Genomic DNA, 17,446 nt, shown 5'->3' with positions numbered 1-17,446 from the left:
TGAAATTGTGGCATGACACTTTGAATAGGAATAGTATTCATCTTTGGCATTTGATTGAGATTAAACCCAGAATTTCCCATTTGTGCAGGTGCAACGGGCATCATGGGAGCCTTTCCCTGCATGGGCATCTGCATTTGCTGTGCGGGAACATTTTGAGTTTGCATACATTGCGGCAATTGCACATACCTTCCAGCATTATCAGGATTATATTGACATTCCATCTTCCAATGCCCAACTCTATGACCAATGTGACTCCAATAGGGAGGAGGGTCAAGACTGATTTGCGTATGGCTGGGTCCAAACTGGAATGGCTTGGGTAGCAAAAAAACTATGGATTTATGCCCAGATATCTGTACTGGGGTGAATGTATGACCTTGTTCTGCATTCAGGGCATTTATTGTTCTTTTTGCATTTGTCACCCCAAGTGGGACGAGTATGCCCAGACGTGGGCCCATGCTCTCCATGCCACTGGAGTCAAGCTACCCTGGCTGATGAGGGGTGAACCCCTGCAACTGGTCCTTGGATACTTGTTTCCAGTCCAGGGAGGACCTGGCCTGGCAGTTTGGGCTGGACTGTTCCCATACGGAGCAGAGTCAAAACTGATTTGCATATGGCTGGGTCCATCCTGGAATGGCATTGGGCGCAAAAAAAAATAATTATGGATTTCGGCCCAGATCTCTGTACTGGGGTGAATGTATGACATTGTTCTGCATTCTGTCCATCTTCTGTTCTTTTTGCAGATGTGACAAGTTGTGACCTTTTTCATAGCAGCAATATCTGTACCAGACCCTGTACTCACAGGAACAGCTCTACCTTGTAAGACATCCTTTCCTCCTTGATTTCACTGAAACCCGGACTGTGGCACAGTACTTCTTTGCATGTTACCTTGATAGCCTACAAAAGAAGGATTCTGAAAACCTTTCTGAGACAGCTTTGTTTGTGCTAACATGAGCTTCCCTTTTATCCATTTCTGCAAATCATCGCTACAGTACTTTGCATATCTCAGGATTACGTTGAGTGATTTATTTTGCCAACAGATCACGCTTTGAGTTATGTGCGAGCAGATCTCTGGCTTTAGCTCTAAAACAAACTGAGATACGATGATCCACATATCCCTCTTCTGAGGATATTCATGTCCACTGTGCTGCTGAAACACTTGTAACAAACTCTCATAGTAATCATGTACAGTCTTGTTTGGGTTCTGTGTTATTCTTTTAATTTTGAGCCAATCCATATCTCCTGGGAGAACTCTGCCTTTCAAAAAAGTAATAACTGTCCATACTTCTTCATCACTGTATGGATTGTAACTCAGTCGCTAATGTCGTATCCTGCTAATGTTTGCCCACACAATTTATGTCAAATAAAACTTGGGCCAAATTGTACAGGCAACCTGCCCTGAAGAAGTCCGTAAGGACGAAACGCGTTGGCTACTTCGTGTCATTTTTAAAAAGAAGAACCTTGAAATAAGAAGTTATACATCAACCTGCTGATCTGTTTCTGAAAATCTGTCTGTTATAAACATATGTATCATTGAGGGGAGTGCCGAATCATTGTTTGTTAACCTGCACAAACTCTGACTTTGCACTGCTTGGACCAGCGGAAAATATATTCAACCATGTCATGCTATTTCCCCATTCTGAGGTCTGCAGCTTGGAGTGATGCACAAATGGCGCAAACCGTGAATATCACACATCCAGTATTATTTATGAGTTAAATGAGCTACTAAACTTGTGGGGCACATTTTTCATATTTTAGTTATTTCTTGATAAAGTTAAGGTTCGACATTTTTCAAGTATGACAATGTCTTATTTTGGACCAAGTTTGCTAGCCTTCTTGGAAGTTTCTTGCACCTAATCCTACTTATGCAAAACGTCAAAATGATTAAATTTTAAACGTTTGTAGGTCTCGCCTAGACGAAAGCAAAGCGAAGCTTTGCTGTCTAGGGCGAGACAACTTATGTAGTTACTTTTGGGGGAATGTGGACAGCAGAGTTCCACGCGCTTTTCCTGGCTGAGATTTAACCTCGGGAGCGCGCACGTCGCCGTGCCTCATATTCCCATTCGCAAACAAAGCCACTCTCACGCATGCGCACATACACACACTGCATACACACACGCACCCCCCCTTAAACAGACACACGCTGCATACACACACGCATCCCCCTTAAACAGACACACGCACAGACACACTCAAACAGACACACGCGCGTACACCCCCACCCTCAACCCCACTCACTGGGCTCCTCTCCCCTTACGCATGGGAAGGCACTGTGGAGCTCTGTGCCAGACGGAGCGCTGTTTGAAATCACCGCCGCCTCCCACAGCGGCATTGTAGGGAAATTCAAAGTTGCCTCCCCGTAAACACCGCCGCATCCCGGGAACCTCGGGAGCCTCAGAAATCCCGAGCGCAGCTCCTCTGACGTCAGACGAGGAGCCGCGCTGGGATTGGTGCCGGTGGGGCCGTTGCCTAGAAACGGAAGACTCGTCGACGCCGGGCAGGAGGGGCTTCTTCGCTCCTCACCCGGGCAGCGCCTGCTTTTTTTTTATCAAGCTACTAGATTTCTCTGCGATTATTTCATGATGGCGGATGGCTGGGAAACACTTGTTTAAATCCGAGACCATTTTATTAAAGGAATGGCATCTAGGCAAGTAGAGTTTGTCTGGGTGTTTGATCCGCGTCAGAATAGCTGAGAACAGAAGAGATACGTTGCAATCCTTGGTCCTCCCATCATCTGCATTTTCATGAGGCATTCAGGATCCGCTCTACTAAACACATCGTTTCTAAAGCATTGCCTCACTTCATTGAAAACACATGTTTCCTATACATATTAAGCACCAGGTGTTTTGCTTGCTTCAAGAGATCAACCTGCTTATAACTGGTGTTCAAGGTCACTAGCCCTCAATTTGCCACATAAGAATCAAATGCTTTACAAGTAATCTTATGTCAGCAAAACATGACATTCTTATCTTCTTCTGAATTTCAACTTCTGCTCTTCATCTTACGTAGAGCAGTCTGCTCCCGAAACACTATTTATTAAAGGCATAAGGAAATGTAATTGGACTATGTATTTGTTTTGCCCTGTGAGTAAGAGTATGCCCCTTTAAATCATTTTCCTTTGATTATTTGTCTACATTTACTGGACCGTTGTACAAGACAGCAGATTGCTTGTTTATCTGAGACAGTAATTTTTACTACAGTTTAAGCACCTCCGCATCTTTACAGATGCAGCTTCTCAAGCAATTATTCTCTAGATTCTTTCTACATTATCTTTAGTCACCCTGCTGCTTGCATTTGGTTTGACTACAAACAACACTTCTCATCAGTATGCAATGGTTTTCTGTGATTGAGGGAAGGACTTTATTTCATATGGAACTTAGCAGACCCTTCCTTCGATACTTGTATGCTCAGGAGCATCCCAAACATAACAAGCATTTGCAATGCAATAGGTCTCGCATTTACGCGAGTTTGAGCTATTGACATTGCAAACGACAATGCTTTGTATTTTTGTTTTCGTTTTCAAAACCTAAATAAAAGGCATTGTCATTTGCAATGTCAGTAGCTCAAACTTGCATAAATGCGAGACCTATTGCATTGCAAATGCTTGTTCTTTCTTTTTTTTACATTTCATTAGATTTTATTTCACCTCAAATCTGGCACAGATGTCAACTATATTGTCTGCATTTAAAATCTAAAAACTAAGATGTGCCTCAAACGTTCAATGAATGCATGCTCCAAATTGCATGTTTCACAATGATTTCTCTCCAGTTATGTATTCCAGTTATTTTTTAATATTTACAAATTAAACTAACTAAAAACTACCCTAATGCACGTCTGTAGGGCAGTTCGAGTTGGAATTATTTTGGTTTTCTGAATCAATATGACAGTTTTAACATCAAATTCAATTTCAGATCCTAAACTATGGTGATTTTCACACAAAATGATAGTGTTCTTTTCACCAAACGTAAAAAAGCAGCAAATCAGGATAATCTAAGAATATACAAATGGCACAAAGGTTCTTTCTGAAATCTGGATAAAAAACTTCAGCTACTATGACAGACACAGTTTCCCTTGGTCACCTACTTATGTTTGGAAGGTTTGGGTCGGTTTGATTATTATATAGTCTAGAAAATATGTGTATTAATATATCCCAGGCACTATGACAGCCTATACTTTTTTGAGAAGCATATAATATCTTAAACAATAGAAAGAAAATTCTGACTCAGCAGCAAGGGGAAATTCCAAATTATTATTGTTTCAACAGGAAGTGTCTCATTTTGATAGTATCTCTATGTTACGGGCGTGAATTGAACTGGTCCTGATTTTGCTCATGGGTCTATAATGAATGATATTCTGTCCCCAGACTCATCTTCATGTTTCAGGGTGTCACCATTTTGTAAGTCTTCTGTCCTCACTGCATAGCGACCCTTTCTTGTGCAGAAACTTAAATGCATTCATTCCATTGGTATAGTTGCATAAAGCAGCTCCCAATGTCTTTCTTCAAGACGCACGAAGATTTTAAATTTTCACTTCGACTTCTTTCCCTCAGTGAGTGTGTTAGAAGTGTGAATGTTCTTCAGCCCCTGTCCACACTCTCCAGATTTTTTGCAAGGCTTAGGTTGGCACTTTATCAGCATAAACTTCCTGACACTCTCACAGGCTGGTATACCTCCACACAACTATTTACCACACAACTTTCCAGCACCTAGATACCCTCACAGGTGATTAGCCACGCTATACAAATCCAGATTGATTGATTGACTGGACACTGCAATTAGAACAGGTGGGGCGACGTAGAATATTAACCAACTGATGGACACATATAAAAAACAGCAGTGCCCGTAGGCTCAGAACTCTCAATCGTGGTCCGTTTTTAACAGGTTATGGTTGAGAGCTCTGGAGTTGAGACTTTAAGCACTGCATGTTTCTCACAGTGCCTGTCAGTAAGTTAAACAAGTTTCTAAAAAAACTAAAAGATTAACTTACCTAGTGCCTCGTGCTCAGTGATCCTCTTCATCCCGGAAGCACAGGCTCCTAGAGCTCCAGACAGCAACTCTTCCCTACCATTCCTGACGCTGCTCTTGTACAGCTCAGACAGCATGAAAGAAGCACCAGGATTAGCTGGAGCACGCTGGTTCGATGCTCGTTGAAGCACGGGGGGCCTATGCATTCACTCCAAGTAGCTGTCTAAGACAGCTCTGTTGAAGTGTTTTATGTGCGCAAATCAGTCTGGCCATCGCAAGACAGCAGGCCAAAGTGACATGCGCACATTAAACTGAAGAGCACACTACTCTTCCCAACTTCTTTCTCGGCCTCAGAATAAGCTGCTACAAGCTCGAAAAATAAAATGGTAATAAACCTATTTTATTACCATTTTATTTTTTATGTTTCCTGCTCTCCAGCAGAGGGGCGTCGCTTCTTCCCTCTCATGGAGGCACCGAAAGCAACATCCAATTGCATGTATAATAAGGGCTGGTGTATTTCTGGCGGTATTATGGCCTCTACCTCCCGTTAATTAGTGCGCACAGAAATGTAGGCCTGTTCATTGACTTTCCTGGTGAGCATCAACGCATTTATTTTTTAATCACAGTTCCTAAGTGTTTCTGATTTGGCACTTCATATAATGCAGAACGGTATTGTTCATTGAGATTGTAAGGCGTCGCTATTTGCCCCAATTTTCTATTCATTCTGGACGTGCTAAAAAACGATAGCACGGACAAATTGCAAGGTGAACTCTTTAAAATATGGGTGTGGAAAATGTTTGCTTTGAAATCTATTATGTCCTGTTTTTAATTTGAGAATTTGTCAGGATTTTAACCTTTAGTTTCTCATATATATATATATTTTTTATTTCAGCTAGGCACATTTAGGTCTCAAGATGCAGCCTATTTTGTTGAACCGCTGCTATCAAAGGATGGACAACACTATGAAGAAGAACACAACAAACCCCATATTGTATTCAGACAAAGTGCATCACGGAAAAATTCGGCGAAGGAATCGTTTACCTGTGATACATCAGGTATGCTTCACTTGATATCAGCAATGTAAAATGGTTTTGTTATTTCTTATACACCTATTTCAATGAACATATTAATGAGTGCACCAGAAACCCACTTAATTTAATACGAAGTCTACAGGTTCTTTTTATGCCTATCAAATCGGAGATGTACTCCTTTATACATACTTCTGAATGCTATAGGGCCATGGCAGAAAAACCTGTGGCATACAAAGGTTTCTCTGCCTATGGCTAATTTTTCTTAATGTTCTCTTCATTTTACCAAGGTTTTTATGTACAATTACTGCCGATTTCATTATTTTCCAAGAGGGTACACACGAAGTCAATGTATGTGCCAGAATAACAAATTTCACTTGGATGTTACAAGAAATGTAACTTTAATTTTACTTAGTGCTATTTATCAAAACACAAAATCATCGTTAAAATATGCTTTTTTGCGTCAGAAAAAAGTCCTTGTGTAAAAGTATCACAGTTTTGAAGTTTATGACACAAGTAATTATTTGCAGAAATGATGTAGTGTATGCTCATATACAAATGAAAGTGGCGTTTCTTCTTTTTAAGCAACCGTTTAACTGGTACCCTTTGTGTCCCTGTTTTGAGTGGGCACATGCAATGACGTGAAAATGCCAAACTCTGCTGGCTTCCCATTTTAATTCCAGATTTTGAAATTGATTGACCTAATTTCTCTTGGTTGGGTATGATGAGCCACATTACAGAATATTAGAATTTGTTTTTGTTACAAAACTTTATTTGCACCACAAGCTCAAACATGAATCCCAATACATCACATAACAGTCATATACAGAAATGGATGCAGTGATTATTTATTGGCTGCTGTGATTATTTACGTAGATACATACTTTATTGATTAAGCTAAGAAGCCATACATTTAAAACGAATCTGTATAAATTAAATCAATTGAAAACATTAACATACAATTCTTCACTTACAATTGATTCATTTAGACAGTTAAATACACTATAGTGCAGTAATCTCTCAAGAATAGTTCATCCAAACATCCGGTTAAAGAAGGTCATGTCTAGTTGTGTTTCAAGCCAGCCGAGACAATGTCGGAGGCTAGAGGCGTGAAAACAGCACCAGAATCTGTCCGGTAACAAAGGACATGGTATCACTGCATAGTCTTATGTTGTGCTTTTTAGGTCGAAGTCTTTCGTACCGCAAAGATGCCATGTTTGCTAAAGACATCTTGGGGTCATTCTGAAAGCTGACCTAGGAATACATTCCGCCCATTGCTTACCATTGGCTTTGTGGTTTGTAACTCACATTTTCTGGCTTTTTATTTGCTGAATTGATTTGTTTTAGGCTGTCTAGCTAGAGTTCATCCATCCCGTTGCACAAACCGACCCTGTTTTCTGTATTCTTCCATGAACTCACTTTCTAGAAACAGGCCTTCAAATCTTGTTCTTGTCTTGGCACATTTGTTGTGCATTCAAAGACAGAGGTCAAATGTCAAGTTCTCTCTTCCAAGGTAGCTTGCTGTTTATTTTTCTTTCTCTGGCTTGAAAGTGAGAAATTGTATGTGACAATACTGCAGAATATCCATGTAAGAAGAGAGGGTGTAGGAAATTTGTTTTGTAGCCCACAACTGTGTAGTACAAATGAAGCACATTCTTTTTTTGTAATTCTGAAGTGTGGTGGAACCAAATATTTGAATACAATCAAAACACAATAATACATAAGGTGATGACATATGGACACATTATCATTTGTGTCCAGTAAAACCGTATTTCAGTGCATATATAAGAGTCATTTCAATTGAAAATGTGTTGCCTCTAAAGGCAGTGTGCCACCACACCATGCACACTATGCCACTCCATTCCACTCTTTGCCCTTCTACTCTATGCCACGTCACTCCTTACTGCAACACACCACTCTGACATGCCTTCCACTCTACGCTCCTCCACTCTAAAACACACCACGCCACACAACTGCAATCTACGCCACTCACTCCATGATACAACATGTCACTCCACGCCCCTCCAATCCCCACCACTTACACCACTCCACCCCACTCCACTCCAGTCTATCCCACTCCACTTCAATGAACCCCACATTTCACCACCATACTTTGCTACAATCTACTCTACTCCAATCTATCCTATTCCACCACATTTTCCCCCAGTCCATTCTACCACAATCGACCCCACTCCAATCTACCCCAATCCTCTCCAATGTACCAAACTCCAACCCACCCAATCGACCCCACTCCACTCTACCACACTCAACTCAAATCTATCCCACTCCACTTCACTCCAACCTACTACACTCCTCTCAAATCTATCCCACTCCACTCCAATTTACCCTACTTCCCCCACGCCAATCTACCCCACCCCAATCAACCCTGCTCCAATCTACCCCTCCCTAATCTTCCTCACCCTAATCTACTCCAAATGACCCCTACCTACTCCACTCCACTCAATCTACCCCACTCTAATTTAATACAACCCACGTTTCTCCAATCTACCTCACTCCACTCCAATCTATCCCACGCCAAACAACCCTACTCAAATCATACCTCTTCAGGCTATCCCACTCCAGACTACCCCACTGCAATCCAATTTATCCAACACTAATCCACCCAATCTACCTCACTCCACCCAAATCTACCCCACTCCATTCCAATCTACCCTACTCATCCCCAATCTATCTCACTCCACTCCAATCTAAACTTCACTTTAATCTGTCCAGCTCCACTCCACCCCTATCTACCCCACTCCAATCTACCTCACTCTACTTCAATCTATCCCACACGAAACAACCCTACTCAAATTATACCTCTTCAGGATATCCCACTCCAGACTACCCCACTGCAATCCACTTTACCCAACACTAATCCACCCAATCTACCCCCACTCCACCCAAATCTACCCCACTCCACCCAAATCTACCCCACTCCATTCCAATCTACCCCACTCCATTCCAATCTATCTCACTCCACTCCAATCTAAACTTCACTTTAATCTGTCCAGCTCCACTCCACCCCAATCTACCCCACTCCAATCTACCCACTCTAAACCACCTCAGTTCACTCTGTCCCAATCTACCACACTCTCTTCCACTTTACCCAATCTACTCCACTCCACTCCACTTCACTCCAATCTATCACATGCCACTCCACTCTAGCACACTCCAGTCCAATCTAACCATCGCACCATACTCCATCCCACTCCAATCTACCCTACACCACTCCACCCCAAACAACCCTACTTAAATCTGCCCCATTCTAACCTAATCTACGTCACTCCAATCTACCACACCTACCCCAATCTTCCCCACACTACCCTATCCAAACCACCTATTTCCTGTCTCACTCCAATCTACTCCACTCCCCTCCACCATAATTCACCCAATCCACCCCACTCCAATCTTCCCCGGTCCACTCTACCCCAAGCCACTCTATCCCACCCACCCTAATCTACCTCACTCCATTCATATCTACTTCTCTTCACTCCTGTATACTCCTCACCACTCCCATCTACCCCGCTGCACTCTAGTCTACCCCAGTCCACTGCACGCCTCCCACATCTACCCAACTCCAATCTTTCCCAATATATCCCACTTCACTATACCCCAGTCTACCCCACTCTAGTCTAACCCACTCCAGTCTACTTCACTCCAATCTACCCCACCATACCCTAATCAACACCAAGTCAATCTATGCCACTTCCCCATTTCAATCTACCCCACCCCACTCTACTCCACTCCAATTTACCCTACTCTACTCTATCCCAATATATCCCACTCCATCCCAATATATCCCACTCCATTCCAATGTACATCACACCACTCCAATCTACCCTACTCCTCCAATGTACACCACTCCACTCTGTACCCCTATCTACCCCACTCCAAACTACCCCATCTATCCCATTTCATTCTATTCTACCCTTCTATAATCTACCCAATCTAACCTACTCCAATCTACCAGACCACACCCCAGTATACCCCACTCCACTCTTCCACAATCCACTCCACTCCACTCTTCCACAATCCACTCCACTCCACTCTTCCACAATATTCCCCACTCCACTCTACCCCAATATATCACACTCCACTGTACCTCAATCTACCCTACTCCTATCTACCCCACTCTAATCTACACCATACGACTTCTCTCCAGTCTACCCCATTCCACCCCTATTCGCCCCACTCCACCTACCCCACTCCACCCCAATTTACTCCAATTCAATCTACCTCACTCCAATCTACCATGCTAATCTACCCAACTTCACACTCCAGTCTACCTCAATCCACCCCACTCCATTTTACATTACTCTACCCCCACTCCACTCAATGGCAAACTAGCCCACTCCACTCTACCTCATTCCTTTCTACCCCAGTATGCCCCACTATGGTCTACCCCACCCTCCTCCGCACCATTAACTTTAAGCCAGGCTGATCAGCAGCCACACTGGTGCACATAATGGCTAAAACACATTGCCAAAGTCAATATTTTTTGCATTGACAAGACCTATTGGCTTTGCTAATTGTTGTTAAAAATTGGACAGACAAGCTGCTTCCTTGCGGACAAAGGTTTAGTGCAAAATAGCACAAATGCTTCAAGGTCACTTGGCCTCCTATCTCACAGTTACAAAGGCCAGGGTAGTTCTTATTGTTGGGTCTCTTTTTTGACTAGTAGCACTCTTAGTCTGAATTATATGTAGCGACTTCTTTTTATCTCGACCTATATGCAGTCCAAGTATGCTTCGTAAGTGATTGAGACCGTACTACTTAGGCACTGATTTAGTAGATTACCCCAGTATTGGAACTTTCATAGATTCCCATGCTTTGTATCATTCCCCGTCGTCGGACTGGGAGTCTCGGTAATAAAAAATATCATAGTAGTAGGTACAAAAGAGAAAGGAAAGGCCTAGGCCTCATTCCCTTTTGTAACATATCAGCCTCTTTTTGTAAAAGAGACCAAACTCTAGGCGTCAGCCAATCAGAAGAGCCTCACCCTTAGAACCTTCCTGAAGGAACCTCAGAGCCTCAGATTTTCTACCGCACGTTGTGCTAGGGAGTCTCCATTGAGCTCTGCTCTATTTCTACTCTTTAAAACTCATTTCTACAGATATTTCTTCAGAATTTTCTTCAGGTTTCTTCAGGAAACTCTTTCTTCTTCAAAATGTCGGAGGTTGAGAAGAAGAAAGCCCTTTTCAAGCCCTGTTCCACCTGTGGGAAGAAAAGGCTGTTTGTGGAAGACAAACACAAGGATTGCATCTACTGCCTGTATCCAGATCACAAGGCAGAGGACTGTAAGATTTGCCGCACTCTCTCCACCAAGACCTTGAGAGATCGTGCTGGAAGGCTTCTTACATGGTTGCAGAGGCAGAAGGAAAAGAAACATGGAGTTTCCAGTGATGAGGAGGAATCGGCGTCCTGTGCTTCCTCTAGCAGGTCAGTGAAAAGGGGTAGAGGTTCCCCATCTTCCTCTATTGGGCGCCCCTCTAAGGCTTCAAAGAAGACCCCCAGGGAGTCTGATGGCCGGGGTTCAGGAGGTTCCCCCCACCACAGTGGGTCGGGCAAGGCAGAACTGGTTTCGCCTCCTAAGGGTGAGAAGACTGACCCAGCCTTCAAGAGACCCTCTTCACACTCTTCAGAGAGGAGTTCCAAGTCCTCTACGACGAAGACTTCGTCGACGGTGGCTCCGTCGACGACGAAAATGAAGCCCAAGCTCCAATTGGTCCCGTCGACGGGCTCGTCGGCGGGAGCGTCGACGACGAAAGCTTCGTCGTCGTGTAAGAAGAGCTCGACGACGGCAGCGTCGACGGGAAGTATGCCGACGACATCGTCGACGAAGGCGAAGACATCGTCGACGAAGAAACCATCATCGTCGACGACGGTGTCGACGACGTCGACGACGGTGTCGACGACGGTCATGTCGTCGACGAGTGCTTCGACGACGACAACAATTTCTACATCGACGGCGGGCTCGTCGTCGGTGGCGTCGACGACGACATCTACTATTCCTATCTCATCGACGAGGATTTCACCGGCGTCGACGGACCAGCCAACGATACTGGCTGCAGAGAGAAGGGTAACAATATCTCTCACAAGGATCACGCCTGAAATGACATCCCCAAGGAGGGTGACCTCATTACCCCCAACGATGTTGCTAGACCAGGAGTACTCTGAGGGAGACGGTCAGGATGGCTTTGATTATGCGAATAGCCCATCTCAGCTTCTCATTAAAAGTCAAGAGACGGACTCAGAGGAGGCATATGAACAAGGTGGAGGTGACTACCCACAAACAGACCACTTAATGGACTGTGAATCACAAGACATGGTTTCAGTCCCGACGTCCTTCCTGCATGACCTGCACAAGATGTTGCAAGACTACAAGTCCAAGGCCGAGCGACCAGCGCCGAGGAGGTCTAATCCGTCAACACCAGTAAAGGACCACTCTTCAATTGTCCCTCCTGTACACCCAGTGCAGACTCCTCCTCAACCACAGCGGCCAGTGCCCCAGGCTGCGTCTGGAACAGCGGATGATCCGGATGGGGATCATGATAATGATACGGATGCGTCATCCGGTGATAATCAGGACTCGGATCAGGAAGGGGATGAATACAATGACTACATCATCCCGGATCCAGCTTCGCCCCACCAAGACCTAGGTGATTCTCCTCCTGCTGACATTGGCAGTTTTCACCAACTGATGGAACGTGCAGCCGGCCGATTTAAGTTGGTATTGCCTGCGGAAACCACAGACTGTTTCTTGTACGATTTTAAAGACACTCACTGCAAGACTACGAGGTCCATTCCGATTGTGGAACATCTATGGAAGGAGGGTTTGAAGACCATGCAAAACCCAGCGACGGTGGTCCCTGTGCTACCGCGCCTTGACAAAAAGTATAAAGCGCCGGATGATGGACCGGCTGCCCTGACAGGTCATCCCAAGCCGGACTCTGTAATCTCACAAGCGGCGCAAAGGAAGTCACGGAACCCTTCTGCTCCCTTGACAGCCCCTCCTGACAAGGATGGACGGCGGCTGGATAACACAGGCAAGAGATTTTCATCCATTGCTAGCCTTCTGGTTCGCGCCGCCAATGCTTTGGCAATATTGGGACGATATGATCGCCAGTTATGGTGCGATATAGCTCCCTATTTGGATCAGCTTACACCAGAAAACGGGCTGGAAGCCAAGAAAACCTTGCAAGAAGGTGAAGCGGTCTCCATGGAGATAATAGACTGTGCCATGGACATTGCCACAACGTCCTTTAGAGCTTTGGCAGGAGCGGCAGTATTAAGACGCCAAGGGTGGCTAAAAGCGACTTGGTTTCGGCCAGAAATCCAAAACAAGGTCCTTGATCTACCTTTTGATGGCGAGGCACTCTTCGGCAAATTGATCGACGACACGCTGCAAGACATCAAAAAGGACACGGAGACAGCTAGATCGCTGGGAACACTCCAGTACCGCAAAACTCCTTTTAGGGGCACAAGAGGCAGAGGTGGCACCTACAGAGGCGCATACCAACAACAGCGCTATTCTTCGAACAGCTCTGGGTACCAGCCGAATCGCCAGTCATACCAACAAAGGCAGGGCCAGTCCTCTGGTTATTCACGGCCTTACAACAAAGGCAAGCAAGCGGCCCGTGGACGAGACTCGTCCAAACGCCAATAGCGGCCTTCTGGCTCTGCCTACTGCTCCCTCCTCCGAGAGATCATCAGTTGGAGGCAGGGTGTCAAAATTCCTTCTGAACTGGTCCCAAATTACATCGGACCGTTGGGTGCTCAACATCATCAGACGGGGACATACTTTGGAGTTTACGGAAGTCCCTCCACCCAGACCCCCATCAGCCATTCCTTCAAAACATCTGCATCTCCTGCGGCTAGAGGTACAACAAATGCTCCGCAAAGGAGCGATAGAGCCGGTTCCCTCCAATCAACAGGGCCACGGTTTCTATTCCAGGTTCTTCCTGGTGAGAAAAACGCAGGAGAAATGGCGCCCCATCCTGGACCTCAGGGAGCTAAATGCCTATCTCATCTCCTTATCCTTCAGGATGGTATCCCTACAGGACGTTTTGAAAATGGTCAACCCGGGGGATTATATGGCCACACTCGATCTGGAGGATGCGTACTTCCATATCCCGATTCACCCAGCGCACAGAAGGTTCCTACGCTTCACAGTAGCCAAGAGCCATTTTCAGTTCAGAGTCTTGCCGTTCGGCCTTCGCTCTGCTCCAAGGATTTTTACGAAGGTGCTGGCACCTGTAGCAGCATTTCTGCGGAAAAACCACTTCCAGGTCTTCCCTTACCTGGACGATTGGTTACTAAAGGCCCCGACCAGAGCATTAGCGCAGGACGCGGTGCAGGCTTGCACCACTCTGTTCCAAAATCTGGGTCTCACCTTGAACATGGAGAAATCCACGCTGCTGCCGTCACGGACAGCGCGGTTCCTGGGAGCGATGTTGGATTCGCGGCTCTCAAAAGCATTTCCTACTCGAGAAAGGGTACAGAAACTGCAAAGATTAGCAGGAAGCCTTCAAAGAAAAAAGTGTCTTTCTGTACGCAGCTACAAGTCGCTGTTGGGGGTGATGTCATCTTGTATACCCCTGATCCCGCACTGCAGGCTCCGGATGCGCCCCCTGCAGGAGCAACTGGACCTCCAGTGGCAGCAAGTGCACGGATCGTTCGACGACAAAGTAATGGTCACTCGAGAGATGAAGGAGGCGGTGCTTTGGTGGTCGAATCCACAGAACTTATGCCAAGGTCTATCCTTCGCAAGCGTTCCATCACCTCACATACTGACGACGGATGCGTCATTGGAGGGATGGGGAGCAGTGATGCAGGACCTGCAGGTCAGCGGCCATTGGTCTCCAAGCGACCAAACGCTACACATCAACCTGTTGGAGCTGAGAGCGATCAGGCTAGCCCTTCAAGCCTTTCTTCCGCGTCTCCAGGGTTCACAGGTGCTAGTCAGGACGGACAACACCACGGCTATGCATTATGTGAACAAGGAAGGAGGGACGAGGTCACTCCCCTTGTCGCGAGAGGCTCAACAGATTCTGGAATGGACCATTCTTCACGGAATTTCTCTAAAGGCGGAGCACTTACCAGGAGTGCTCAACGAGGGAGCCGACAGGCTGAGCAGGCTCGCCTCAGTCAGTCACGAGTGGGAGCTGAAACAACAAGTAATAGATCTACTCTTTCAAAAATGGGGCACACCAGAGGTGGACCTTTTTGCAACGCCGACCAACAAAAAGTGCCTAGCCTACGCCAGCAGGGTCCATCACCAAGGCTCATTGGGCAATGCCCTATCGATAGCCTGGACGGGGAGGTTTCTCTATGCATTTCCACCGATTCCCCTGCTTCCTCGTCTCCTCAGGAAAATGAGGTCGGAACCATGCAAGCTCATCCTTATAGCCCCGGCATGGCCAAGACAATTCTGGTACACCGAGCTCCATCTGCTATCGCTAGTACCTCCGATAAGGCTGGAAGATGTTCCGGATCTCCTGGCAATGTCCGAAGGACAAGTTTGGCATCCAGACCCAAGATCGTTGCACCTGACTGCATGGCTCCTGACCAGCGAGAATACATGAATGTTCCTCTTTCCAATGAGGTCAAAGACATCCTCTCTCAGGCAAGGGCTCCGTCCACAAACAAAACATCAGACTGAAGTGGAAAAGATTCTGTATCTGGTGCAAAAAAGAAAAGATTGATCCTTTCACGTCAAAACCTCATCAGCTCCTACCTTACCTACTCTCGCTAGCTAAGTCTAATCTGTCCCATTCTACTATCAAGGTTCATTTAGCGGCAATTTCGAGATTCAGAAGATCTGATTCTGGTCCTTCGTTGTGGTCTGCAAGAATTGTCAAACAATTCCTCAAAGGCCTGTTCAGGGTCTATCCGCCAGTGCGATCTCCTCCTCCAACATGGCATCTAAACTTAGTCCTGGCTCAACTAATGAAGGGACCTTTTGAGCCGATTCACCGCTCAGACCTAAAATTCTTATCATGGAAGTTAGCTTTACTCTTAGCCCTCACATCAGCGAGGCGAGTGGGGGAGATGCAAGCCCTCACTATCCAAGAACCGTTTTTGCAGTTCAAAAAGAACACTACCATCTTAAGGACGAACCCAAGGTTCATTCCCAAGGTCCCCACTGACTTTCACCTAAATGAGCCGGTCATACTAAAGACATTTTTTCCGAACCCAGTCACTCCAGCAGAAAAGACATTGCACACTCTGGATTTGCAACGCTGTCTAAAGTTCTACATGGACCGAACCAAAGACTTTAGAAAATCTTCACAATTGTTCATTGCTTTCGGCGGTCCAAACAAAGGTCTCCCTCTGTCTAAATAGGGGATCTCGAGATGGATTTCAAGTGCCATTCTGCATTGCCACAAGTTAGCAGGAAAACCTCTAGTGGGCAAGATCCGTGCTCACTCGACGAGATCAGTGGCTTCTTCTACGGCCCTCTTTGCGGGGGTACATATCAAGGACATCTGCAGAGCTGCTACCTGGAGCAGCGTGCACACGTTCACTAAGCATTATTGCTTAGAGTCATTGCAGCAGGATGACGCGGCTGTGGGCCAGGCTGTCCTGAGAAACCTCTTCAAGTGATGGGTGAGCTTTCTTTCTATCCCACCTTCCATGGGTGACACATTTTGTACTTTTCTGGCTAATGTTATGGTATACTGCTTTACAAAATGTGTTTATGGTGTTTACTGCTTGCTATTCTGATACAAAGCATGGGAATCTATGAAAGTTCCAATACTGGGGTAAGAAAACAAGTTACTTACCTGTAACTTTGGTTCCCCAGTATTGGTAACTTTCATAGATTCCCATGCGCCCACCCACCTCCCCGGGGAAAGCTCAGCCTTCAGCAAGAATGGTGTCTAGCACACTACGGCTACGGAAATCTGAGGCTCTGAGGTTCCTTCAGGAAGGTTCTAAGGGTGAGGCTCTTCTGATTGGCTGACGCCTAGAGTTTGGTCTCTTTTACAAAAAGAGGCTGATATGTTACAAAAGGGAGTGAGGCCTAGGCCTTTCCTTTCTCTTTTGTACCTACTACTATGATATTTTTTATTACCGAGACTCCCAGTCCGACGACTGGGAATGATACAAAGCATGGGAATCTATGAAAGTTACCAATACTGGGGAACCAAAGTTACAGGTAAGTAACTTGTTTTCATCCCACTGATTGAAAGTGTTTTTATCAGGGTTGACTCCCAATAATGCATTTTAATTGTTGAAGAGCAAGATCTGTTCCTTGATGTTGGGTTCTCCCAAAAATAATTGCATAACTATTTCTTTCATAGTTTGAAAGATATGTTTTAATCAATGTAATTAAAATAAAATGTAAATCCAGTATTTGTATAGAGCACGAATCACCCCCGAAGGGGTCTCAAGGCTCTGGGGGCTGTTGGGAAGATTAAGCAAGCTATTGCCCAGAGTCGCATGGTGCTGGGC

At 45.4% G+C, this 17,446-nt stretch overlaps 1 protein-coding gene across 1 annotated transcript in view; it reads left to right on the top strand.

Annotated features, from left to right (window-relative positions):
- The window catches only part of ADAMTS9 (ADAM metallopeptidase with thrombospondin type 1 motif 9), a 934,075-nt gene that overhangs the window by 231,881 nt on the left and 684,748 nt on the right, over positions 1-17,446 (top strand). Inside the window, 1 exon segment of the mRNA XM_078661546.1 lies at positions 5,854-6,016. Coding sequence (XP_078517672.1) covers positions 5,854-6,016 — 163 coding nt within the window.

Source organism: Lissotriton helveticus, chromosome 9 (genome assembly GCF_964261635.1).
Source record: "Lissotriton helveticus chromosome 9, aLisHel1.1, whole genome shotgun sequence".
Classification (NCBI taxonomy): Eukaryota; Metazoa; Chordata; class Amphibia; order Caudata; family Salamandridae; genus Lissotriton; species Lissotriton helveticus.
This window is presented reverse-complemented; position numbering and strand designations above follow the sequence as displayed.